Raw genomic sequence first — 27,842 nt, 5'->3', positions numbered from 1 at the left:
TCATTTGGCTGGAAGAACAGTGATATAGAACTCCCTAAATCCATGGATATAACCCTTTATTGCAGCAGGACTATCAGAATCGAGCAGTAGTGGTTTACTCCTTAGAAAAATGAAGAGGTTTTTTAAACAAAGGATATCCCAGGAGAGAGAAGCAAGTTTACAGGAAAGATAAAAGAGCATTTCCTACCATGACCCGAAGAGCCAGGAGCCAATATGAACTTACCATCACCTGAACTTACTACTGGAAAGTTCTTTGTGGGGATTAGGCAACGAGGTTAAACAATTCAAAACAAAAACAAAAAAACCCAAAACCTAAGAGGAACCACCTCTAAGCATGAATTGCATTTTATTTCTGCTTCAACAATAAATACACCTGAGTTATTTTCTAAGTCTTACCTCCTGATCAAATGTCCTTAAAATTGAAATCTCACATTATCTTTAGTTCTGATCTAGTTCCACTTGGAAATTACATGTTTAGCTTTAAAACCACGGTTTTAAAGCTCAAACCTTATAGCACTGGTGCTCAGGCACCTCACAATTAGTTTCATTAGTCACAGAACAGTGCCTACTGGTTACAGAGGCCCCAATTTTCATGTTGATGAAGGAACAGAGGCTTTTCATCCACCCAGAAGTTAAGATTTGATGGCTTTGCCTTCTAAGGCATCAAACATGCCTTCTAAGGCCTTCTCCACACACTGGAGAAACTCGTGGGCGTTGCGGCCTTGGTAGGCAGAGACGTTGCAGCCTATCCAGTTGTCATGAACAGCATACGCAATGCCAAAACCATCAGGGACCACGGGGGCAAAGCCGCCGATGTTCACTGCTGGGCTGCTCAACGTGCTCGTGGACAGGATGTTGTGGTTTATCTGCCTATATGCAGGGTCCAGGTATAGCTCGGGCAGGTCAATCCCTTTGGCTGCTCCCAGGTACCGCAGAGCAAACAAGTGTCGATCAAAGCCCTGGCCTGTCAGAGACAAAATGGAAAACCAGAGTCTAAGAATCTCAGAACTGAAAGGGACCTCACTTGGTAAAACCTCCGACCCATGGTAGGAGCACCTTCACAGCACCCTTGAGAGTGGAAGAAGGGTTTGTTTATCTCTGCATGCACACCTCCGGCTTGCTAACCTCTGGCTCAGTTCATTCTAGAATATTCCTTTTTAAAAAGCTGTGAACAGCTGAGCTAAAAATCAGCCTAAAATGAACATGATTTTTAAAATTTTGAAATTGAATCAGTTTAGTCAAACAGTCAAGAAAAGTACGTGGAGAACACACTATGGACTCAAAAACTAAGGTAAAAGCCAAAGTCCAAATCAAGTGTAAAAGACAAGACTGAGTCAGTGGAACAAAATGGAAGGGGTATTTGACCAGGGTCCTAATCTCCGCTTTCCTGATAATTTGCTGCGTGACCCTGAGCCAGTGGTCTCAGTTTCATACTTATAAAATTAGAGAAGGATGAGACTAGAATGTCTTGGAGGGCCCTTTCAGTTCCCGGACTTTGGCTACATGAAGGAACTGGACTGTGTGATCCTCCAGGTCCTTTCTAGGTCTCGAATTTTACTATGAAGAGGCAAAGAAAGATGACACTTAGGTTGGGAAGAGCTTCTGAGTTGGCCTATTTACAGGCAACCAATACACTTCAACTGAAGTGAAGTAAGAGGGGCCGTGGGCTTAGAAATCCTACGTTGTCAAAAGTGAGTCTGATGACCAATAAATAATAGGAAGAGAGTATGTAACATGGCTGAAAGTGACCTTAAATGAGGACGAAGTTGGATGCATTTCCCCATCCTTGCTTAAGAGGAGAGAATATTCTGAACCCTAATGGCTAGTCTGGCTGTTTGGACTGCTAAGGTAGAAAAAAATAATAATCAGTTGGCAGGTGGATTAAACCTAGTGAAGAGGTGGAAATCAGATGTGGGGTAGGATAGTGCTGAGGCTTACCCCAGTGCTGAGGGCAGCAAGACCTAAGGGCATGCTCCCCAAACCCTGTCTCACCCATCGCTGCTTCTTTGGTCAGCTGGTTGTGGTACGTGGAGCACTTGGCTATCATCTGCTGAAGCTCTCCAGCGCTGTGCTTGGAGGGCTCCCTGACAAAGGCCTCAGAGCACCTCTTTGTGAAGATGGAGGCCGGGCGGATGGTCTCGGTGCGGCCGTGCTTGAATGCTGCAGTGCTACAGGACTCATAGGTGGCCACTGTCTGCCCGTACTGTTGCAGGAGGGCCATCTGGAAGGCCAGCTGAGCCACCGAGTCAGGGCTCAGCTTCTGCTTCTTCAGGAATTCTTTGCCTCCTCTCTGAAACTGGATGTAGTCAATGGTGAGGGTTTTCATGGTGGCATCAAATTTTTCCTTAGCAGCGCTGATGCCAGTCTTTAAAGCATCATTCAGCTTGAAGTTGAGTTTTTGTACGGCGACAGAAGAGTCAGTGTTAGCTGGCTGGCTCCGTGGAGTGATAGCAGGGGCCTGAGTGCTGTCTTTAAACACTTCATTAAAAAACCTGAGCACTGCAACACCATCGCCCCAAGCATGCTCAAAGTGGATAGCAGCAGTGCCATCCTTGGCTATAATGAGGTTAAAGGATTTATCAAACCAGCGGTTTGTGCCGTCACCGTGCAGCATGTTGTGGGACAAGTGGACAAGGTCCTTAATGGGGAAGTCATCTAGGCAGAGACAGAATACAGCAGAGTCCACTTTCCTCAGGGTCTCCTCGTTGCCACCACTCACCAGCTTCTGTCTGAGCTCTGCCCAGATGTCCCGGTTCTCACTGGTCAGATATGACAGTGGAAACTCGGGGGCCAGGCTACTGTCTGAGAGAATGTACTTCAGATGAGCCTGGATTTCTGAGGCGCTCACAATGTTCCCATTTTGATCCAGGACATCAAAGACATAGAAGTGTCCTTTTCTTAGGACCAGGAGGTGTCTGGCCTTGTCATCAGTGAAGAGTTCATCTCGACTGGGTTTGGGTAAACGAGTGGAATTGAAAAGCCGAAAATACTGGGACATATCCAGGGGATATGCATTGACCAAGTAGGCGCCATACCAGGACAGAGAGGAAGGCACAAAGCGTATGAGTCTCTTGAAGGTATCAGTGTCACTTTTGGCAGGGTTCAAGTGGAACACTTCTGGTTCCAAAAGGTCAGCCCGAAGTGTCTTCAGAAACCGGATGGCAGAGACAGTCATGTTGGTTGCCCGGGTGAGCTGGTCATTGTACTCGGACTTTGGGTCAGGGTTGAATGACATAAATGGATTAAAGTTCAGGACAACTGGGTCTCGAGCAGTTAAGTACATATCAAACCAGGGACCTAAAAAATAAAAATTAAAAAAGAACAATAAAGAGTTAATGCAGTTCCTAAAGATAAAATTTGAGAAAGAAAAAAAAAAATCAAGCATATTCAGAAGAAGTGACATTAACCTCCAGAGGATGGAATTTTCTGATTATTTTTTTCCTCTGCAATAATTCATAAATGGTAAATGGGATCATATAATATGTGGTCTTTTGCATCTGACTTCTATCACTTACAATAATGTTTTGACAGTTCATCCATGCTATAGCATATATCAGTCTTCATTTCTTTTTATTGCTAAATAATGTTCCAATAATGTACCACATTTTGTTTATCCATTCATTTGTAGATGGACATTTGGGTTGTTTCCACTTACTGGTTATTTTGAATAATGCTGGTATGTACAAATTTTCATGTGGACATATGTTCTCAGTCCTCTTGGGGGATATAGCTAGGAGTGGAATTGCTAGGTCATATGGTAAGTCTATGTTTAACCCCCCTTTTTTTGACTGAAATTGTTTGACTTTTTATTAATTTTTTCTTTTTTTATTGAAGTACAGTTGATTTACAATGTTGTGTTAGTTTCAGGTGTACAGCAAAGTGATTCAGTTATACATATACATATACCTAGCCTTTTTCAGATTCTTTTCTATTATAGATTATTACAAGATACTGAATATAGTTCCCTGTGCTATACAGTTAAATCCTTGTTGTTTATCTATTTTAGATATATTAGTGTGTCTCTGTTAATTCCAAACTCCTAATTTATCCCTCCCCCACGCCAACCTTTCCCCCTTTGGCAACCATAAGTTTGTTTTCTATGTCTGTGAGTCTGTTTCAAACATGTTTTGGAAATAAGTTCATCTGTATCATATTTTAGGTTCCACACATAAGTGATATATGATGGCTGTCTTTGTCTCACTTACTTCAGTTTATATGATAATCTCTAGGTCCATCCATGTTGCTGCAAATGGCATTATTTCATTTTTTAATGGCTGAGTAATATTCCATCATATATATATACCACATCTTCTTTATCCATTCATCTGTCTATGGACAGTTAGGTTGCTTCCATGTCTTGGCTACTGTAAATAGTGCAGCTATGAACATTGGGGAGCATGTCTCTTTTCGAATTAGAGTTTTCTCCGGATATATGCCCAGGAGTGGGATTGCTGGATCATATGGTAACTCTATTTTTAGTTTTTTAAGGAACCTCCATACTGTTCTCCATATTGCACCTATTTACATTCCCACCAACAGTCCCTTTTCTCCACACTATCTCCAGCATTTATTTGTAGACTTTTTGATGATGACTATTTTGACTGGTGTGAGGTAATACCTCATTGTAGTTTTGATTTGTATTTTTCTAATAATTAGCAATGCTGAGCATCTTTTCATGTGTCTGTTGGCCACCTGTATATCTTCTTTGGAGAAATGTCTATTTAGGTCTTCTGCCCCCTTTTTTTTTTTAAGATATACAATTTATTTATTTATTTATAAATTTATTTTTGGCTGCGTTGGGTCTTCGCTGCTGCGTGCGGGCTTCTTCTAGTTGCATCAAGCAGGGCTACTCTTCATTGCGGTGGCTTCTCTTGTTGCAGAGCATGGGCTCTAGGCATGTGGCCTTCAGTAGTTGTGGCACACGGGCCCAGCCGCTCCACAGCATGTAGGATCTTCCCAGACCAGGGATCGAACCCGTGTCCCCTGCATTGGCAGGCAGACTCTTAACCACTGTGCCACCAGGGAAGTCCCATTCTGACCATTTTTTGATTGGGTTGTTTGTTTTTTGATACTGAACTGTATGAGCTCTTTGTAAATTTTGGAGACTAATCCCTTGTTGGTCACATCATTTGCAAAAATTTTCTCCCATTCCGCAGGTTATCTTCTCATTTTGTTTATGGTTTCCTTTGCTGTGCAAAATCTTTTAAGTTTAATTAGGTCCCAATCATTTATTTTTGCTTTTATTTCCATCACTCTAGGAGACAGATCTAAAAAAATATTGCTGTGGTTTATGTCAAAGAATCTTCTTCCTATGCTTTCCTCTAGGAATTTTATAGTATCTAGTCTTACATTTAGGTCTTTAATCCATTTTGAGCTTATTTTTGTGTATGGTGTTAGAATGTTCTAATTTCATTCTTTTACATGTAGCTGTCCAGTTTTCCCAGCACCACTTATTGAAGAGGCTGTCTTTTCTCCATTGTATATTCTTGCCTACTCTGTTGTAGATTAATTGACTGTAGGTGTGTAGATTTATTTCTGGGCTCTCTATTCTGTTCCACTGATCCATATGTCTGTTTTTGTGCCAATACCATGCTGTTTACATTACTGTACCTTTGTAGTATTGCCTGAAGTCTGGGAAGATTATGCCTCTAGCTGTGTTCTTTTTCCTCAGGATTACTTTGGCAATTCTGGGTCTTTTGTGGTTCCATGTAAATTTTAGGATTATTTGTTTTAGTTCTGTGAAAAATGTCATGGGTAATCTGATACAGATCATGTTAAATCTGTAGATTGCTTTGGGTAGTATGGCCATTTTAACTATATTAATTCTTCTAATCCAAGAGCATGGTATTTCTTTTCATTTCTTTGAATCACCTTCAATTTCCTTTATCAATGTTTTCATAGTTCTCAGCATATAAGTCTTTCATCTCTTCGGTCAGGTTTATTCCTAGGTATTTCACTTTTTTTGGACACAATTTTGAAAGGGATTGTTTTTTTACTTTGTCTTCCTGATATTTCATTGTTAGTGTAAAGAAATGCAACTGATTTCTCTATGTTAATCTTGTATCCTTCTACCTTACTGAATTCGTTTATCAGTTCTAATAGTTTCTGTGTTTGGGAGTCTTTAGGGTTTTCTATATAGAGTATCCTGTCATCTACATATAATGACAATTTTACCTCTTCCCTTCCAATTTAGATACCTTTTATTTCTTTTTCTTATCTGATTGCTGTGGCTAGGACTGCCAATACTATGTTGAATAGAAGTGGTAAGAGTGGGCATCCTTGTCTTGTTCCAGAATTTAGTGGGAAGGCTTTTAGCGTTTCACTGTTGAGTAGTATATTGGCTGTGGGTTTGTCATAAATAACTTTTATTATATTGTGATATGTTCCCTCTATACCCACTTTGGTAAGAGTTTTTATCATGAATGAATGTTGAATTTTATCAAATGTTTTTTTCTGCATCTACTGAGATGATCGTATGGTCTTTGTCTTTTCTCTTGTTGATGTGGTGTATCACATGATTGACTTGCATATCTGAACCACCCTTGTGACCCTGGGATGCATCCAACTTGATCACGGTGTATGATCTTTTTTATGCATTGTTGACTTTGGTGTGCTAATATTTTGTTGAGGATTTTTATATCCATATTCATCAAAGATATTGGCCTGTAATTTTCTTTTTTGATAATGTCTTTGTCTGGTTTTAGTATCAGGATGATGGTGGCTTCATAGGATGACTTTGGGAGTGTTCCCTCCTCTTCAACATTCCATGTGCACTTGAAAAGAATGTATTCTGGTTTTTTTGGATGTAATGTCCTGAAGATATCAATTAAATCTGTTCTATTGTGTCATTTAGAGTCTCTGTTGCATTACTGATCTTCTGTCTGGAAGATCTGTCCATTGACGTCAGTGGGGTGTTAAAGTCTCCTACTATTATTGTATTCCCATCAATTCTCCCTTTATGTCTGTTAGTATTTGTTTTATGTATTTAGGTGCTCCTATATTGAAAGCATATAGGATAACGAATGTAATATCCTCTTCTTGTATTGATCCTTTTATCATTATACAGTGTCCTTCTTTATCTTTCTTTATGACCTTGTTTTAAAGTCTATTTTGTCTGATTTAAGTATTGCTATCCCTGCTTTCTTGTCATTTCCACTTGCATGAAATATTTTTTCCATCCCCTCACTTTCAATCCATATGTGTTCTTTGCCCTTAAGTGGGTCTACTGTAGGCAGCATACTGTAGGTTCTTGTCTTGTCTGCCACTCTACGTCTTTTGATCAGAGCCTTTTGTCCATTGACATTTAAAGTAATTATTGATAAGTATGTATTTATAGTCATTTTAAACCTTGTTTTTCAGTTGATTTTGTACATCTTCTTTGTTTCTTCTTTTTGTTTTTCCTTTTGTGGTTTTCTTTTGTATTATGCTTGAGTACCTTTTTTCTTTTTGTTTTTTTTTTGTGAATATTTTAAATATGATTTTGATTTGTGGTTACTCTGATTTTCAAGTATGTTAACCCATCACTAAATCTATTTGCTCTAGACTGGTAGTCATATAAGCTCTAACACATTCTAAAAGATCTATATTTTCTTACTCCCCTCTCCCACATTTTGTGATTTGATGTCTCATTTTACATCTTCATGTTTATTCTTTTGCTGAACACTGTAGTTGTAATCGCTTTCATACAATTAAAAAAAATTTTAAACCTATGTACTGACTTATTTCAGTGAGCTTTAATCCTTTTATATACTTACCTCTTCTACTGTTGTTTTCTCTTTCCTATAGATTCTTGCTTCTTTTCCATTTAGAGAAGACCTTTCAATATTTAGTTTAAGATAGGTTTAGTATTCCTGTATTCCTTTAGTTTTTCCTTGTCTGAGAAATTCTTTCTCTCTCCTTCTATTCTAAATGATAATCTTGCTGAGTAGAGTATCCTAGGTTGCAGGTTTTTCCCTTTCAGGACTTTGAATATATCTTGCCACTCCCTTCCGGCCTGCAAAATTTCTGTAGAGAAATCAACTGATAGCCTTATGAGGGTTCCCTTGTAACTGCCTATTTGTTTTTCTCTTGCTACTTTTAGAATTCTCTCTTTAACTTTTGGCATTTTAATTATGATATGTCTTAGAGTAGGTCTGTTTGGGTTCATTTTGTTTGGGACCCTCTGTGCTTCCTGTGCCTGGAAATCTGTTTCCTTCTTTAGGTCTGGGAAGTTTTCAGCCATAATTTTTTCAAGTACATTTTCGATCCCCTTTTCTCTTTCTTCTGCTTCTAGGATTCCTATTATGTGTAGATTGGCATGCTTTACGTTATCCCATAGATCTTGTATGTTGCTTTCACTTTTTTTAATTTGTCTTTGTCTGCTGTTCTGATTGGGTGATTTCCACTATTCTATCTTCCAGATCACTTATTCATTCTTCTGCATTATTTAGTTTGCTATTTATTGCCTTTAGCTTTGTTTTCATCTTGGCAATTGAGTGGTGTAATTTTGATTAGCTCCTCTTTGTAGTTTCTAGTTCCTTGTTACAATGATCTGAATTTCTAACAATAGCTTTTCTTAATTCCTTCAGCATTTTTATTACTTCCTTTTTGAACTTGTGGTCTGGTAGACTGGAGAGGTCATCTGTTTCATTGTTCTTTCAGGGGATTTCTCTTATTCTTTTGATTGGGAGTTAATTCCTCTGCTTTTTCATTTTTCTTATATTTCTCCGACTGTGAATTTAGGAGAAAGAGTTATCTACTGTGGTCTTGAAGGGCTGTTTTTATGTGGGAGTGTCCCTGTGTAGCCTGCTTGAATCCAAAATTTCTCGTGTGAGGGCTATTTTTGGTATGGATGCTTGCCATCTCTTTCCTCAGGGTGGCCCTTGTACCCTTGATAGGGGGTGTGTTTGGTGTTGCGGTGACCGGAGCCCGCACTGGATGTTGGGTGGGGCCTCCTCTTTGCTTTGTGGATGTCACAGCCCGGCAGAGGGAAAGGGTCTGCTCCCCAGTTGTTGTAGTAGAAGTCCCCAGATCTGGTTTTAAGCTGTGGTGTGAAGTAGGCGGGACTGGAGCACTCCCTCTGGGAAAGGAGCTGCTGCATGTTTCTCCCCAGGAACTGTCTGCCAGGACGTGCGATTCTGTGATGCTGCCTGCCACCTGGTGTGAGCACCCACAAAGACCACTATTGCCTGGCACTGCCTTTAGGGGACACCTTTGCTTGGGGGCTCTGGTAACCTGAGGTCCCTTAAGCGTGCAGGTGCACTCACAAAGTGGTTGCTTCATAAACCCACTGGAGTTGTGTTCCCTGAGCCCGCCTACAATCGACCCAGATGGCCTTCAGGCATGCATGGTTCTGGTCCCAAATCCACCATAGTGAGAACCCACTGGGGCCACCTCCCTGCACCCACAGTGGGACTGCTGGTAATCAGCTCAGACAGCCCCCAGGCAGGCACGTGCAGTCCTGAACCCAAAATCTCCCAGAGCGGCAACCTGCCAAAGCTACAACCCAGCACCTGCAGTGGGATCGCCAGCGATAAGCTCAGATTTCAGGCCCGCCTTCATGTGTGCCACCCACAAAGTTCACAGCATCTGTGGTGATTGGAGTCACACCCTGCTGTGAGCATGCTGACAGTGAGGCTGCTATGGCAGGCCCACCCCCTCCCCTCGTGTGTTGACAATGGGGCTCCTATGGCAGACCCATGCTCCATCCTGTGTGCACCCCCAGTTGCAGCCTGGGTCACACTCCAGGCCCTTTGGGATGTCTCCCCACAGCCAAACCGTGTCCTCTCCCTGGGTCTGTCTCTGAAACCTGAGTTTCAGCACCCAGTCACGGCACACACCAGCAGGCACACGTCTTGGGCTCAGAAATGTGGCAACATGGCCAGAACCATCTATGTTGGTGTATCTCTGCCCTGCAGGGTGGCAAGCCAGCTCCCACACTCTCCTCTCCAGCCTCTGAAGCTCCCTATCTGTCCTGGTGGACCTCCCAGCCAGTGAAGGATATTCTCAGGGTGAGGGAAGCTGTCCTCTTTCACCGCTCCCTCCCAGGAGCACAGGTCCTGTCCCACATCCTCTTCTCCCTTTTCCGTTCATCCTACCCAGTTACATGAGGATCTTTCTTGCAGCTTTGGTTGTATGAGATCTTCTGCAAGCTTTCAGTAGATGTTCCGTGAGAACTGTTCCACATGTAGATGTGTTTCTGATGTATTTGTGGGAGGAGGTGAGCTCCACGTCCTTCTACTCCGCCATCTTGGACTGAACTCTATGTTTAACCTGCCAGGGTGCCTTACAAAGTGGCTGAACCAGGGCTTCCCTGGTGGCGCAGTGGTTAAGAATCCACCTGCCAATGCAGGGGACACGGGTTCGAGCCCTGGGCCGGGAAGATCCCACATGCCATGGAGCAACTAAGCCTGTGCGCCACAACTACTGAGCCTGTGCTCTAGAGCCGCAAGCCACAACTACTGAAGCCCGCGTGCCTAGAGCCCGTGCTCCGCAACAAGAGAAGCCACCGCAATGAGAAGCACGTGCACAACGAAGAGTAGCCCCCGCTCGCTGCAACTAGAAAAAGCCCGCGCGCAGCAACAAAAAACCAACGCAGCCAAAAATAAATAAATAAAATAAATAAATTTTAAAAAAAAACAAAGTGGTTGAACCATTACCACCAGCAGTATACAAGGGTTCCAATTTCTCCACATCCTCAGCAGCATTTGTTATTGTTACTGTAAGTCTTATTTGATTGGAGCCATTCTGGTGGGTAACCATCATTGTGGTTTTGATTTACATTTCCCTAATGTTTATTAATTACTTTTTCTTCCTCATTCCGTTTCCTTTTTTGACACTTACAGAAATAAAAAACAATAATACCTCACTGGCATTCATGCTGAAATAGAATAGTTGTTAATTCCCACCCCCTCAGCTTAGGTTTCTCATGCTTCATCTCCTTTCAGGGACAACATTCACACCTGACTGTCTCCCTAATATGGCAGAAAGTCTTCACCATCATTCTGTGTACTATGTACATTACTGCACTCCCTCTTTTAGGAAATGCTTGAAAAGCAATTAGAAATAACTATCAGTGCGAGTGAATCACTCCAACTAGCCCTCTGTATTCCTGTGGATGTTTTGCTTGTAAAAATTCCAGAGGCAGTATCTTATCATAAAATGTGTTTTCAAGGGAAGTTCCTGGTAGGATTAGGAACTTCCTAATCAAATATAGCCTATCTTTGATTCAAAGAAATAGTTTTTACATATAAAGTATTGGGAAAGGATTAATGGACATGAATTTATCTATTATTCATTTGTTGGTCCCTTCATTCCTTGCGAATCAGTGCTGTGCCAGGCCCTGGCCCAGGGGATATAGAGAGGAATAGGGCATGGACTTTAATTCAGAAGAACTCTGATGAAGGAGACAAATAGAATTAAAACATAATGCAATGCATTAAAATGGGGGCAAGACGTATTTGACAAAAGAAGACATGAATTTATGCCTCTGATCCGTTCAGTAAAAGAATTTAAAGAGACAGAAACCAATAAGGCAAAGAGAATGAGAGACAAGAAAAGAACAAATATTAGAAATTGGAAAGCTCTCTAGCCAATTCAAGGACGCCAACCCTAACCTGGCAGCAGAGAAAGCCAAGAAACAGTATGATTTACACAGCAGAACCCCCAGAGGGCTCAGGAAGTAGCAGCCTAGATATATCTGGTTGAAGGGCTATTCAATTAAACCCCCACCCCACACCCCAGATTCCCTCCCCTCTCCAAATAGGAGACTTAAGTTTTATTCACTGGAGAAAGTAAAATTGGGAGACATAAGTTACACATGAGAGCTCAAGCCTTCTTCCCTTATCCCACTCCTACGACAGCAGCAAACAGGAAAATACCTTTTGGCAGTTTACCGGAAAAGCCTTCCCTGGGAGTCTAACCCAAAGACACCAACATTAGGGGCACCCCGAGGAAATGGTTTAGCTGATCACATTACAGTGAAGCTGTGACTGACAAGCACGCCCTCATCTACAGAGCTTGCCACAACTTTTAAATATCTCATTCAGATCTAAGACAACAGAGAAGGATTATGAAACATCTGAAGAAAGAAAAGAGGGTAAAACAAACCAGCAAAAAGCAAATTCGAGACAGACTAGGAAGGAAGATGAGAATTAAAAAAAAAAAAATCCCAGGTAAATTATTAAGCACATAGAAAGCAAAAGAAAGTAGAATTATTAACTTCAGAGAAAACAAAGTTCATATGGGAAAGGAAAAACAATTCCAATGTGCTACACAATTCAGCTGACAATAGTGTTTACATGATTATAATAGTGTAAACACTAGGTATTGAGCAAACGAAAATTACAAATAACTATACTGCGACAATGAGGGGATAGAAATGTGGTGAGGATATAAGAGACTGCTAAATCCTAATCTTTTACAGTGAGACATCAATAGATAATGCCTAAAACTACAAAAGATGCATTAATATGAGTCAGTAATTTAGAGAATGGGGGAAAATGAGAAGTGAGAAATTAGGGCAAGGTCAGGAAATTTCTGTTTCTCCTAACAAGCCTGAGAAAACTATCTGATTCTTTAAACTATATGCATGTATAACCTTATTAAAAATATAAACTGAGTTAAAAGAAGTGCTGTGGGAACAGAGGTGAAAGCAACCAACTCTGAATGGGAAGAAGGGCTGAAAGATTTCATAGAAAAATCATCCTACTCGATCTTTTTTTTTTCTTTTTCTTAATTGAGATGTAATTGACATATAACATTATATTAGTTTCAAGTGTACAACATAATGATTTGATATTTGTATATACTGCAAAATGCTCAGCACAATAAGTCTAGCTGACATCCATCACCATACATACGTAGAAAATTTTTTTTCTTATGAGAAGCTTTAAAATCTATACTCACAGCAACTTTCAAATATACAATACAGTATTATTAACTATAGTCACCAGGTTATACATTACATCCCCAGGACTGACTTATTTTATAACTGGAAGTTTGTACCTTTTGATCCCCATCTCCCATTTTGCCTAGCCCCTGTTCTGAACTTCTCATAACCACCCTAACTGGGTCTTAAAGGAAGAATTTGCCAGGTAAAAAATGGTGGGGCGAACAACATGGATAAAGGCACAGAAGAATGAAAGACTAACGGGTTGAGGGAAGGAGTTGTTCAGCTTTGCTGAAGCATGGGTGTGTCAGGGAGGATGGTAAGAGATGAGGCTGGATCGGGCAGTTGGGCCAGACCGTGAAGGACCTAGAATGATACACACAGGACATAGGACTAAATCCTGCATCCTTTACAGAGAGAACCAATGATTAGGTTCTGTCTTGATCCCACCTACAAAGCAGGCAAGCTACTGCTCTTGAGCATGGACTCCAGGCAGCACCTCAGTGGAGGATGAACTCACTCAACCTTAATGTTTACCTCAGGAAGAGAGGATGAGATAACACTTCAGTGCTGGTCTCACCAAAAATATCTGTGAGATTAAAACAGGAGAGAAGATGACTTGCTTTCAATTACAGAGGGCTCTGGAAATATCAAGCCCACAGCCTTGCCTACCCACCTGAAATGTAGCTCGTATGTTTATTCTGCTTGTCCTGAGCGACCAGCTGCTTGTGCAGTTCTTTTCCAATCCCATTTTCAAAACTCTTACACAATTGTTCCGTTTTCCTGAAATGTTCAAAAAAAGATAGAGTCAAACCATGGCAGGGAATAGATGATTTTTATTTATTTATTATTATTATTTTTTAACATCTTTATTGGAGTATAATTACTTTACAATGGTGTGTTAGTTTCTGCTTTTATAACAAAGTGAATCAGCTATACATATACATATATCCCCATATCTCCTCCCTCTTGCGTCTCCCTCCCACCCTCCCTATCCTACCCCTCTAGGTGGTTACAGAGCACTGAGCTGATCTCCCTGTGCTATGCGGCTGGGGAATAGACGATTTTTAGATTCATGGCCAAGAACTCATCACAGAACTTTGGGTCCCCAATAGCATATCCCTAGAACCAGGGACTGAGATCAGAAAGTACCTCTGGTCAGAAGAACAGGAATCAATCTAAACAGATAAATCTAGGATATCTTAAAATGATTGATTAGGAAGATGAATCCACATCTCATAAAATAATGTGTAATCTAGGAGGCATGGAGAAAATGATATAAGCTTTGGAGCCAAGAAGAGCTAAGTTTGAATTCTAGCTCTGTTACTTTCAAACTGTATAACCGTGGACAAGTTACTTGATCTCTCTCAGTCTCAGTTTCTCTATATGTAAAATAGAGATAATATACCACCTTACATGATTTTTAAAATATTTATAAGAGCTAAGGATTTAGGATAGTTTGAAACATAATACTTAGTAGCAGGTAGCTATTACATCATTACCGTGTCAATAGAAGCTTCAAGTGACTAATGTGGAATATTTAAAAGCAGAGGACTACATTATGAATGGTTCATCTTTTTTTTCCCAGCACTGTCCATTGAAGGACTCTGTGATTCTAATGAGAAGGCCAGTTATTTGCACGACAAATTCCCATTGTGGAAAAAGAGTACTATACCAGGATACAAGAGCTTGATGGAATCCGCTTTTTAACAATATCCAATATTATTTTCCAATTCCATACTGAATTAGTTTCCTAGGACTGCCATAACAAAGTACCACAGACTGGATGGCTTAAGACAACAGAAACTTATTCTCTCACAGTTCTGGAGGCTAGAAGTACAGAATCAAGGTGCTGACAAGACCATATTCTCTCTGAAGACTCCAGTGGAGAATCTGTTCCAGGACTTTCTCTTAGCTTCTGGTGTTACCAGGTATCCTTGGCATTCCTTGGCTTGTTAATCCACTGTAATCTGCCTCTGTCCTCACATGGCTGTCTCTGTGTCTCTCCTCTTCTTATAAATATACCAATCATATTGGATTAAGGACTCAGCTCTCTCCAGTATGACCTCATCTTAATTAATTACATCTGCAACTACCCTATTTCCAAATAAGGTCACATAACGAGGTTCTCAAAAGGGAATGAATTTGGAGGGCACACTATCCAACCCAGTACATATGCTCACCAAGCAAACTTCTCGTCTGCCACATGCTCTCCTTAATGAACCTCCCTACCAAGAGCACACGCCCCCAGTAAATGACTGGTACCAGCTAGCCAACCAGGTAACACCCACCAAGATAGCACAAATTTGGCATTCTGGCTTATAAACCATTGCCTGTTGAGTCTAGTTAAAGAGACTCTCACCTCAGGGCCTGGTCAGCCCTTCATGAGTGAAAAATCTATTTCCTGAACTTGCAAACGTAAAGACCAGGTCCTAGGTGCCTGGTGACCCAATCAAATCACAGACACTCCCTGAAACTTGGTTCCCCGGCACTTGCCAGCCTCCCCTGAGCCACCCATCCATGGCCATTCAGGGTTCTCAGCTTTTACCTGAACTGGCCATCATCCAAGAGAGGCTTCTGCGCACTGAGGTATCTCCTAACGGTGTCTTCAAGTTTGGGAATAGGCAGCCTGGGAAGAAAGTAAGGTCAAGTGTAAGGGTGACAATCTGTGGAAGAGGTTAACTAGCTTCCCAACCCAAACTAACCAATAATTACTGGATAATTAACTTCTTTCCAAAAAAAACAAACAACAAAAGGAAGCCACTTACAAATGAGAATAGATGAATTTAAGTATAATTGGTAGCTCTTTTTTTAAAGTAAAATAATAACTTTTTAATGTATTAATGATGAATTTCATAAGCTGAATTAGTAAACACACTAACAGATTCAAAATGGGGAAGCAGAAGCTGCCCCAAAATTCCTGTTTCCTGTCACTGTTATAATACCTGTGTTAACCCTGTACTGGCACTGATTTTATTTCTACCCTTAGTTTGAACGACTGTCTTTTTCTCTCCCAAGATGAAAAAAAACTTCTATTTTTAAATTTTCTAGTGTATTTTATGACAGAGAATCATACAAAAGGGAAACACAGGTCTGTCCAATGGGCCAGCCAACCATGGGATCGACCATCAAGCCATGCCCAGCTCACCAGGAGTCCTGTGAGGAAGAACCAAATCTTCCTCTGTGCTTACTTACTCATCATTCTCTACCGGTGGATTCCCAATGACAGCTATGGCAATGAAGTTACAGGTCCACAGTGAAATGAAAACACCAGGGGTATGTTGTGAGGCATACTTTTTTTTTTCATGTTAATAATTTTACTGAAAGATATATCCCCTAGTACCAAAACTTAATCCAAGTTTGTTAGGTTACCTCTGCCAACTCAAAATGAACACTGATACATTCAAAATATCTAAATATAGCAGCCATTTAGGAAAACTGAAAGTTATCCATAAAACACAGTTTAAGACCTTACTAATAAGATACACTGTAGTTCTTCAGTTTATTTTTCAATGCATGTTTATCCAAAATACAATGTCAAAAAACAAATCTGAATTTACAGCCATCATGGACTTAGGCTGCACTGAGTAACCATTCACAACACTGTAACACTGTAGGTCCCCTTACATGGACTTATGCAGAAAATCCCTAACACTAGCTCAGCTATCTCATAAGTACAAAGTTACCTACTTACCTTTCTCAAGACTTTGTTTTGATACAGTAGGGACATTAAGGAAAATTTACCTTCTTTTTAAACAATTCTAAATTAGAGGCAATGGCAGTTTTATAAAAGCAGTCCTTATTCAAAAGATTCTGGAGTGTTAACTCTAGCTTGAGCTTACTTTAGTGGGGTAAAGTAAGTTTTCAGAGTGATGATTTATTTTGGAGTTATTAGCACAACAAACTGAATTTTCTCAATGGAACTAAATTAAGGCAGTATAGATTCTACAAAAAAATTATTATCATGGATACAAAGTCACCTGTTTTCTATAAAAATTATCAAAGATCACTTAATGAATATGCTAAACTTACCAAGTCTATATTTTTGCCTTCTATAAAATACCCTCGTTGTAAATGTCAAATAACAACATAGTCCATATCACTGGATTATCTGATACTTGCAGAAGATGGCCATAGTTGTGAAGTTACTGGTTCACAAGGAAATAAAACAAACATGGACAGTACAGTGAGCTTTTCACAAAGCTAAATTTGCTTACATGAAAAGTCTGTTCTTAATTCTGAGATTGTCCCACCCCCCCCTTTTAGGGTGAGAGTCATTAAAGGTCTTTTTTTTTTAAGAAATAATGTTGATAACAGTATTTTCCCCTATAATTTTACTGATCTGTGAAGTCTAAAAGTATAAGAACTACTGATGGTGAAAAGACAAGGACATTTAGAATCAGACCTAGGCTTAAGTCCCAGCTCTGTCACTTAATCTCTCTGATATGGTTATAGGTAAATACCACTTGCCTTCAGATTTCTCCTCAAAGAAAGCCACTCCCCAACTTCTAGGAAGGACCGATACCCTCCTAACCTCCACAACCTGCCATCAACATCAAACACGTTTCTTTCCTCTCAAATCTAATTGTACCACCTTCTCCCCATCCTCATCTGTTATCCACTCCAAGGAGTGCTGGGTTAGTAAACCAGCTCTCTGGTGGGTAGGGGGTGAAGCCCTGATTTGTAGCATTTACCAATTTCTGTAAATCTCCCACCATGGCCAAGTTCAAGCTACCAACATGATGTCACCGAATGTGGAGCTGGGAAGAAATGCAGAGTTGGCTCACATGATTATGGTGATGTATAGAGAGGGGAGCTCACCACTCATTAGGATTCTTCCTCTGAATCCCCTTTTCTCACCTCCACTGGCACGTGGGCTGGCACAGAACAGGTACTCAATGTGTGTTAAGTGAATTAGTTGATTACCTTCCTTTACCCCTCTATGTACCCCAGGACCCTATATTCTTCTCTATCATTTTTAGAGGCATTTATGTATTTATGTCTCTCTTCCCCATCAGACTGCAGACCATGAGATCCTTTAAGGATGCAGAAGATGGAGAGATTCTCTTCTCCCATCCTGTTGGTTTTGACATCTTCTTCTGATTCTGTTTTCCTCCATTATGTCCTCTTGCCCTAAAAGTGCCAGTTTTCTCAAGACTGGCTCCTCTGCCCTCTTCTGACTGGATACTCCATCGGTGATTCCCCCCTGCTCTGACAGAATCAACTCTGACACTTACACAGGCTCTTCCAAGCAGGCAACGAGGAAGAAAACTGAAGGTATGCAAGGGGGCATAATCCTGTCAACTGTGGATTCGTTCTTTGTTTAGGGACAGTGTGCTATGCTGGAAAAGCCTAAGCTTTGAAGCCAAACAAACCCGAGTTCCAATTTTAAACAAGTCACTTTTCAGAAAGTAGACTGGTGGTTACCAAGGGTGTTGGGGGAATGGGGAATGACTGCAATGACGGGGAGAGGCGATGAATTAGATAGTGGTGATAGCTGCACAATGCTGTGATTATATAACCCTCCCCCATGGAACTGTACACTTTAAAAGTAGGAATTTTACCAGTGCACAGGCACTAGACCCAGGACCCCCAGGGCCCTGCAGCCAGAGATCACAGGACCCAGATGCACCCACCAGTGAGCAGGCACCAGCCCTCAAATCCCTGACCTGCCCACCAGTAAGCCTGCTCTAGCCTCAGGACCAGCCTACCCACTAGCTGGTGGACACCAGCCCCAGGGCAACAACAGCCCCTCAGCTGGAGGACCCAGCTCAGACTCCAGCAGGCCAGCAGCACCTGCCCTGGGGCTGGTTGGGCCCTGGCCTCACCCACCAGCAGGCCAACACAAACTTCGGGACACCCTTGACCCCGCAGCCAGCTGTGTCAGGAGCCAGCCCCATCCACCAGCAGTCCAGCACCAGATCTGGAACCTCTGGGCCCCCTGGGCCCTGCAGCCAGACCCCAGGAGCTGACTCTGCCCACCAGTGAGCCAGTACTAGCCCTGGGACCCCCGGAGCTCTGCAGCCAACCACCTTGTGACCCGGCCCAGCCAACTGGCAGCCAGCAGCCTCTGCACACGGCAGGGCCTGGCAACCAACCAGACCAGGGGACAACCAAGCCTATCAGACTGCCCATGGTAGTCAGCCTACCACAGGAGAAGGACCCACACAGTCCACATTAGGGGCACCTCTAGAGCACGTAGCTCTGGTGACAAAAGAGGAGTGCAATACTGGGACACATAGGACATCTCTTACAAAAGGCCACTTCTCCAAGATTGGGAAACATGACCAACCTACCAGATACACAGAGATAAAAACAGCAAGTTAGGCAAAATGAAGTGACAAAGGAACATGTTCCAAATGAAGGAACAAACTAAAACCCCAGAAGAAGAATTAAGTGAAGTGGAGACAGGCAGTCTACCTGATAAAGAGTTCAGGGTAATGACTGTAAAGACGATCATAGAACTCAGGAGAAGAATGGATGCACAGAGCAAGAAGTTAGACGTTTATAACAAAGACTTAGAAAATATAAAGAACAATCAAACAGAGATGAAGAATACACTAACTGAAATGAAAAATACACTAGAAGGAATCAACGGGAGACTAAATGATACAGAGGAACAGATCACATGAGCTAGAAGACAGGGTAGTGGAAATCACTCATGCTGAACAAAAAAAAGAAAACAGAATGAAAAGCAATGAGGATGGTTTAAGGGACCTCTGGGACAATATCAACTGTACTAATATTCACATTATAGGGATCCCAGAAGGAGAAGAGACAGAGAAAGGGGCAGAGAACATATTTGAAAACATAATAGCTGAAAATGTCCCTAACATGTGAAAGAAAACAGACATCCAAATCCAGGAAGCACAAAGAGTCTCATACAGGATGAACCCAAAGAGGAACACATCAAGGCACATAGTAATTAAATGGTAAAAATTAAGTATAAAGAGAAAATATTAAAAGCAGCAAGGGAAAAGCAACAAGTTACTTACAAGGGAACTCCCATGAGATTATCAGCTGACTTTTCAGCAGACTCTGCAGGCCAGAAAGGAGTGGCATGATATATTTAAAGTGATAAAAAAGAAAAACCTACAACCAAGAATACTCTACCCAGCAAGGCTCTCATTCAGATTTGATGGAGAGATCAAAAGTTTTTCAAACAAGCAAAACCTAAAAGAGTTCAGCACCACCAAACCAGCTTTGCAAAAAATGTTAAAGGGACTTCTCTAAGCAAAAAAGAAAAGGTCATAACTAGAAACATGAAGATTAGAAAAGGAAAAAGCTCACCAGTAAAGGCAAATATACAAAAAAGTTAGATCATCAACCACATACAAAGCTAGTAGGAAGGTTAAAAGAAAAAACTGGTAAAATCATCTATAGCCACAATAAGCAGTTAAGGGATTCACAAAACAAGTAGATCTAAAATATGATGTCAAAAACCGTCATCATGATATGGAAGGACAGTACAAATGCAGGGCTGTTAAAATGCATTTGAAATTAAGAAACCAGCAACTAAAAACAATCATGTATATACACAGATGGCTATATTTAAATCTCATGGTAACCACAAACCAAAAATCTATAATTGATAACACGCAGAAAAAAGAGAAAGGAACCCAAAGGTAAGACTAAAGATTGTCACCAAATCACAAGAGAAGAGAAAAAGGACTAATAAAGGAACAAAAAAGAACTACAAAAACAGTCTCAAAACAATGAACAAAATGGCAATAAGAATATACATATCGGGACTTCCCTGGTGGCTCAGTGGTTAAGAATCCGCCTGCCAATGCAGGGGACACGGGTTTGAGCCCTGGTCCAGGAAGATCCCACATGCCATGGAGCAACCAAGCCCGTGCGCCACAACTACTGAAGCTGCGCTCTACAGCCCGCGAGCCACAACTACTGAGCCTGCATGCCACAACTACTGAAGCCCGTGAGCCTAGAGGCCGTGCTCCACAACAAGGGAAGCCACCGCAATGAGAAGCCCGCGAACCACAATGAAGAGTAGCCCTCACTTGACACAACTAGAGAAAGCCTGTGCACAGCAACGAAGGCCCAACACAGCCAAAAATAAATAAACCAATAAACTTATGTTTAAAAAAAGAATATACATATCAATAATTACTTTCAGTGTAAATGGACTAAATGCTCCATTCAAAGACACAGAGTAGCTGAATGGATACAAAAACAAGACCCATATATAAGCTGCCTACAAGAGATTCATTTCAGATCTAAAGACACACACTGATTTGAGGGGATGGAAAAAGATATCCTATACTAATGGAAATCAAAAGAAAGCCGGGATAGCAATACTTATATTAGACAAAACAGACTTTAAGACAAAGATGGTTACAAGAGACAAAGAAGGACACTACATAATGATCAAAGGATCAATCCAAGAAGAAAGTATAATAATTTTAAATATATATGCACCCGGGCTTCCCTGGTGGCGCAGTGGTTGAGAGTCCGCCTGCCGATGCAGGGGACACGGGTTCGCGCCCCGGTCCGGGAAGATCCCGCATGCCGCGGAGCGGCCGGGCCCGTGAGCCATGGCAGCTGAGCCTGCGCGTCCGGAGCCTGTGCTCCACAACGGGAGAGGCCACAACAGTGAGAGGCCCGCGTAACGCAAAAAAAAAAAAATATATATATATATATATATATATATATATATATATATATATATATATGCACCCAACATAGGAGCACCTAAATACATAAAGCAAACATTAACAGACATAAATGGAGAAACTGACAGTAACACAGTAATAGTAGGGGAGTTTAACACCCCACTTACATCAATGTACAGATCATCAAGACAAAAAATCAATAAGGAAACACTGGCCTTAAATTACACGTTAGACCAGAGAACCTAATAGATACATAAAAAACATCTATCCCAAACAGTAGAATACACTGTTCCAAGTGCACATGGAACATTCTTCAGGACAGGTCACAAAACAAGCTAGGCCATAAAATAAGCCGCAGAAAATTTAAGAAAACTGAAATCATATCAAGCATCTTTTCCAGCCACAATGCTGTGAGACTAGAAATCAACTACAAGAAATAAACTGCAAAAAACACAAACATGTGGAGGCTAAACAACACACTACTAAACAACGAATGGATCACTGAAGAAATCAAAAAGGAAACAAAAAATACCTGGAGACAAATGGAAAAAAACCCACAATGACTCAAACTTCATGGGATGCAGCAAAAGCAGTTCTAAGAGGGAAGTTTATAATGCTATAAGCTTACCTAAGGAAACAAGAAAAATCTCAAATAACCAATGTAAACTTACACCTAAAGGAACTAGTGAAAGAACAAAACACTAAGTTAGTAAAGGGAAAGAAATCATAAGGAACAGAGCAGAAGTAAATGAAATAGACTAAAAAAAAATATAAAAGATCAATGAAAATAAGAGCTGGTTCTTTGAAAAGATAAACAAAATTGATAAACTTTAAGCCAGACTCATCAAATAAAAAAGAGAGAGGGCCCAAACTAATAAAATCAGAAATGAAAAAGGAAAAGTTACAACTGATGCCACAGAAATACAAAGGACCAAAGGAGATTACTATGAACAACTATATTCCAATAAAATGGACAACCCAGAAGGAATGGACAAATTCCTAGGAATGTACAATCTCCCAAGACTGAACCAGGAAGAAATAGAAAATATGAATAGACCAATTAACAGTAATGAAATTTAATCAGTAATTTAAAAACTCCCAACAAACAAAAGTCCTGGACCAGGTGGCTTCACAGGTGAATTCTACCAAACACGTGGAGAACAGTTAACACCCATCCATCTCAAACTATTCCAAAAAAAACTGCAGAGGATGTAATGCTTCCAAACTTATTATAAGAGGCCAGCATCATCGTGATACAAAAAACAAAGATACCACACCAAAAAGAAAATTACAGGCCAATATCACCAATGAACATAGATGCAAAGATCCTCAGTAAAATATTAGCAAACCAAATCCAACAATACAATAAAAAGATCATGCAGCCTGATCAAGTGGCATTTATCACAGGGACGCAAGGATGGTTCAATATCCACAAATCAATGTAATACATCACAACAGCCAATTGAAGAATAAAAGCCTTACGATCATCTCAATAAATGCAGAAAAAGCTTTTGACAAAATTCAACATCTATTTATGACAATACTCCCCACAAAGTAAGTACAGACACAGCATAATAAAGGTCACATATGATAACTCCAGAGCTAACACATACTCAATGATGAAAAGCTGATAGCATTTCCTCTAAGATTAGGAACCAGACAAGGAATTCCACTTTTGCTCCTTTAATCAACATGCTATTGGAAGCCCTAGCCACAACAATCAGACAAGAAAAAGAAATAAAAGGAATCCAAATTGAAAAGGAAGGAGCAAAACTGTCAGAGTTTGCAGATGACATGATACTATGTCATAGAAAATCCTAAAGACACTATTAAAAAACTACCAGAGCTCATCAATGAATTCAGTAAAGTTGCAGGACACAAAATTGATATACAGAAATCTGTTGCACTCTACATGCTAACAATGAACTATCAGGAGGAGAAACTAAGGAAACAAGCCCATTCACAATCGCATCAAAATGAATACCTAGGAATAAATCTAACTAAAGAGGTAAAAGACCTATAAGACACTGAAGAAAGAAATCAAAGATGACACAAACAGATGGAAAGATATACCTTGTTAATGGACTGGAAGAATTAATATCATTAAAATGACCATACTACCCAAAGCAATCTACAGATTCAATGCAATCCCTATCAAAATACCAATGTCATTTTTCACAGAACTAGAACAAATAATTTTAAAATTTGTATGGAAACACAAAAGACCCCCAAATAGCCAAAACAATCTTGAAAAAGAAGAAGAGAGCTGGAGATATCACATTCTCTGACTTCAGACCATACTACAAAGCTAGCATAATCAAAACACTATGGTACTGGCACAAAAACAGACACATAGATCAATGGAACATAAGAGAGAGCCCAGAAATAAAACCACACACTTATGGTCAATTAATCTATGACAAAGGAGGCAAGAATATACAATAGAGAAAAAACAGTCTCTTCCTTAAGTGGTGCTGAGAAAATGGAATAGCTATGTGTAAAAGAGTGAAATTAGAATATTTTATCAAACCATACACAAAAATAAACTCAAAATGGATTAAAGGGCTTCCCTGGTGGCGCAGTGGTTGAGAGTCTGCCTGCCGAAGCAGGGGACACGGGCTCGTGCCCCAGTCCGGGAAGATCCCACATGCCGCGGAGCGGCTGGGACCATAAGCCATGGCCATTGAGCCTGCGCATCTGGAGCCTGTGCTCTGCAACGGGAGAGGCCACACAGTGAGAGGCCCACATACCGCAAATAAATAAATAAATAAAATTTTTAAAAAATGGATTAAAGAGCTAAATGTAAGACTGGAAACCACAAAACTCCTAAAAGAAAACATTGGCAGAACACTCCTTGACATGAATCACAGTAATATTTTTTTTGATCTGTTTCCTAAAGGCAAAGGAAACAAAAGCAAAAACAAAACAAAACAAAAACAAATGGGACCTAATCAAATTTAAAAGATTTTGCACAGCAAAGGAAACCATCCAAAATAAAAAAAAAAAAGACAACCTACTGAATAGGAGAAAATATTTGCAAATGATATGACTAATAAGAGGCTAATGTCCAAAATATATCAACAGCTCATACAATTCAACATCAAATAAACAACCTGACTTAAAAAATGGGCAGAGGGACTTCCCTGGAAATTCAGTAGTTAAGACTCTGTGCTTCGGGACTTCCCTGGTGGTGCAGTGGTTAAGAATCCACCTGCCAATTCAGGGGACACAGGTTCGAGCCCTGGTCTGGGAAGATCCCACAAGCTGCAGAGCAACTAAGCCCATGCAACACAACTACTGAGCCTGAGCTCTAGAGCCCGCGAGCCACAACTACTGAGCCCACGTGCCACAACTACTGAAGCTCGTATGCCTAGAACCTGTGCTCTGCAACAAGAGAAGCCACTGCAATGAGAAGCCCGCGCACCGCAACAAAGAGTAGCCCCCACTCGCCACAACTAGAGAAAGCCCGCGTGCAGCAACGAAGACCCAACACAGCCAAAAATAAATTAATTAATTAATTTAAAAAAATCAAATCTGACTCCTATCTCATGACTGTAACCACCATGAGATGCTGCTTGCTACTTATCCATTATATCATAACTGTTTACCTGTTAAATCTCCCCCACTATACAGTAAGCTCCTCAACATGACTGACTGGTCTCCAAATCCCTATTAATAAATGGTTATCAAATTAATAATGTGAATGTGTAGGTCAGGTTGTTCCACCCTTTCTCTGCTTCGGACTTGCATTTTTATATTCTGAAATTAACTGCTCAGTGTGTATAAATAGAACCCTAAAAAAAAAACCTAACTGAACTGTACACCTAAAAATAGTTAAAATGGTAAATTTTATGTTTTGTATATTTGACTACACTGAAAAAGAGCAAAGAAAAAAACATAACACCTAAAAACCAAGCAAATGATAGTGCAAAGGTTCCTAGAGGAAAGCAAGTCCAAAGCCACTTGATTAAAAGGCAGTGATATAATAGGAAAAGAAAGAGGTAAGGAGGGAGATCCAATTGGACCACTTAATACTAAGGGACTAGTCCTTCCCATGCCAACTAATAAGGACAGTTCCCTATTTTGGCATCTTATCTCACTCTAGCCTCACAATAACCCTATGAATTGTGCTTTCTGTTCCTACCTTACAGGTAAGAACTAGGGCTCAAAGAGGTTGACTGAATTGCCTGAAGCTATACAGAAAGAGTATCAGATCCAGAATCTGAAACTTAAGTTCTACCAGACTTCAAAGCCAGGGCTTTTCACCAAGTGTGACATCAAAAGGAGTGTGAAAGACAATTCATTTTACCTCTCCAGAATCTCAGATAAAAGGAATCTTATCTTATCTAACTTCCAACTTACAGGTGAGGTGGTGGAGGCCTGGAGAGGGAGTCATCATTTAAAGTTATACACGGGTGATGAGCGCTACTGTTTGTAGCTCCAAGATATCTGTGCTGTGGATTAGAGGAAATGATCTTGATATTCTTTGATATTCTTAATATTCTTCCCAGCTTTCCAATTCTAAAATGGAGAAAACCCCTCTGACCTTACACCTGGGTGGGGCCCGGGACTGTCTGAAAGTTAAAGGCCATCTGTTGCTGGGCTTGGCAAGTGAAGACAGGCTCTGTCATTCCTCACCTTTCCCCCACATACTGGCTCAGCTCATAGTCAAGAGGTCATGGCTTATCTCACAGGCACAGAGACTTTTTCTTTCTCTTCCCCATCCTCCTGTCAAATTTAAACAGTGGGATTGGGGCTAGATAATCTCATTTTAACTTGTTTTAGATGTTTGCACATTGTAATTTGACAAGAATCCCTCAGCTGATACTCCTGAGAGGATGGGGGTGGGCAGTGAGGACAATGGGTTAAGGGGTTCCCAGCTGTAGAGAAAAACAGCAACCTAGTAGTTGGGGTTGATGCCTGTGACAATCTTTGTTCTGTTCATGGGGTAGGGTCTCCAGCCCCTGGACTGGGAGGGAGATCCCTAATGGCAGCTTGGGGAGAAAGGAAGTAAAAAGGCTCTGTGAAACAAATTTGGAACTTGGCACCAGGAACTAACTGGTGAGTAGGTAGAGAAGTTAAAGTTTGGTTTTAGGGGGTGAAGGAATTTAGGGACATTTCTAATATTGGAGGAGACCTGGCAGCTTAGAGTAAGGCTGGGAGTTCAAAGACTGGGCAAACTGGAAGCTGAATTAAAGAAAATACTGGATGAGGGAAGGAGAAGGAAGATGTATGGGAGCTGTGTTTCACAGGGGAAGTAGATTCTGGGAGAAGTGTTTTAGAAGGGGGCGGGGGCGTAGCTATGGTGAGGAGGCACAGAATTTGGGTGGGCTCTGTATCTAATGTGAATAAGAAGATTTGGGGAGGGGTACTGAGGGTGCCGCCTAGAATTCTGTGAGGGTGGGCTGAAGTTGCAGGGAGTAAAGTGGGTTAGGGAGGAGGGTGGGAGGAGTGTTGAGGAAGGTTTGGTAGGGGTGAAAGGTTTCCAGGTGAAGATTGGACTTAGAATGCTGAGGACTTGGAGGGTAAGATGAATACTTGAATCTCCCTGGGGGAGGATAGCGTGCTAAAATACAGGAGGACTGGAGGCATGGGGAGTGGGGCTGAGGTTATGAGTAACAGGCGTGAAAAAGGTGGCGTGCTGGGAGAAATTGAGGGAGAGTACCTATTATGTATCAGGAATTGACCGATCCATATTCTGTGCAGGAATGCGGGGAGACAACCTAGTTGGAGGGCTAAGGGTAGTGTTGGCGATATGCAGGTTGGACGTTTTTCAGGGAGAAATGTGAGGGACAATTAGATATTTGATTGGAAGTCGGTTTTTTGTAGGAGTTCGAGGAGAGTTCAGGAGAGAAAATCTGAGAGAACAATGGCTGGGGGGAGCGGGGGATTCTGGAAGAGAATTCGGGCATTCTGATGTTCCAGTACCATGAGATCCTGAAAGTCACAGGATTTTCAGATTGGAGGATGCGGCAGCGTCCCAGGTAAAACTTTAGAGGCGGAAGAGGGTTCAGCAGAATAGGCGTGAGTGATTGGAGAGAGGCTGGGGCCGAACCCCAGCTCGCGTGGACGGCGGGGACCGGGAGGCCGGGCTCACCTGGGCAGACTGTCCTGGTAGTGCATAGTGGGCACGATGCTCAGCTGCAGGTACTGGCCCGGGTCGAAGCCTGTGCTTAGGAGCCGACTGAGGGCTCCCGGGCCAAAAGCAAGGCCCCGGGGCCAGGCGCGCAACAGCAGGCCGGCCACCATCGTCCCGGAAGGCGGCAGCAGCGAGAACGCGGAGAATGCGGAGCTCTGGTTACAGAGACTAGGCCGCCGCCCTCAGTGCCCCAGGACGCTGCGTC

The 27,842-nt window shown here is 41.4% G+C and overlaps 1 protein-coding gene across 1 annotated transcript; it reads right to left on the bottom strand.

Moving 5' to 3' along the window:
* Positions 1-43: 43 nt before the first annotated feature.
* Positions 44-27,842, bottom strand: CPT2 (carnitine palmitoyltransferase 2). Its single transcript, XM_060022232.1, has 5 exons — positions 27,596-27,842; positions 15,417-15,497; positions 13,545-13,651; positions 1,993-3,297; positions 44-964 (listed from the first exon to the last, which is right to left on the bottom strand). Exons 1-5 carry the CDS (start codon positions 27,745-27,747, stop codon positions 633-635), a joined length of 1,977 nt encoding a protein of 658 aa, XP_059878215.1. The 5' UTR covers positions 27,748-27,842; the 3' UTR covers positions 44-632.

The sequence above is a fragment of the Delphinus delphis genome, chromosome 1, assembly GCF_949987515.2.
Source record: "Delphinus delphis chromosome 1, mDelDel1.2, whole genome shotgun sequence".
NCBI lineage: Eukaryota > Metazoa > Chordata > Mammalia > Artiodactyla > Delphinidae > Delphinus > Delphinus delphis.
Note: the sequence above shows the minus strand (reverse complement) of the source record. Positions and strands in the feature narration are given on the sequence as shown.

Bases quoted from the DNA above. Each gene is read 5' to 3' on its own strand.
- CPT2 (XM_060022232.1), bottom strand. From the start codon at position 27,747: ATGGTGGCCGGCCTGCTGTTGCGCGCCTGGCCCCGGGGCCTTGCTTTT. The intron at 15,498-27,595 runs GTGAGCCCGGCC...CTTTCTTCCCAG, and splicing joins TACCAGGACAGTCTGCCCAG to GCTGCCTATTCCCAAACTTG. The intron at 965-1,992 runs GTGAGACAGGGT...TGTCTCTGACAG, and splicing joins GACCAAAGAAGCAGCGATGG to GCCAGGGCTTTGATCGACAC.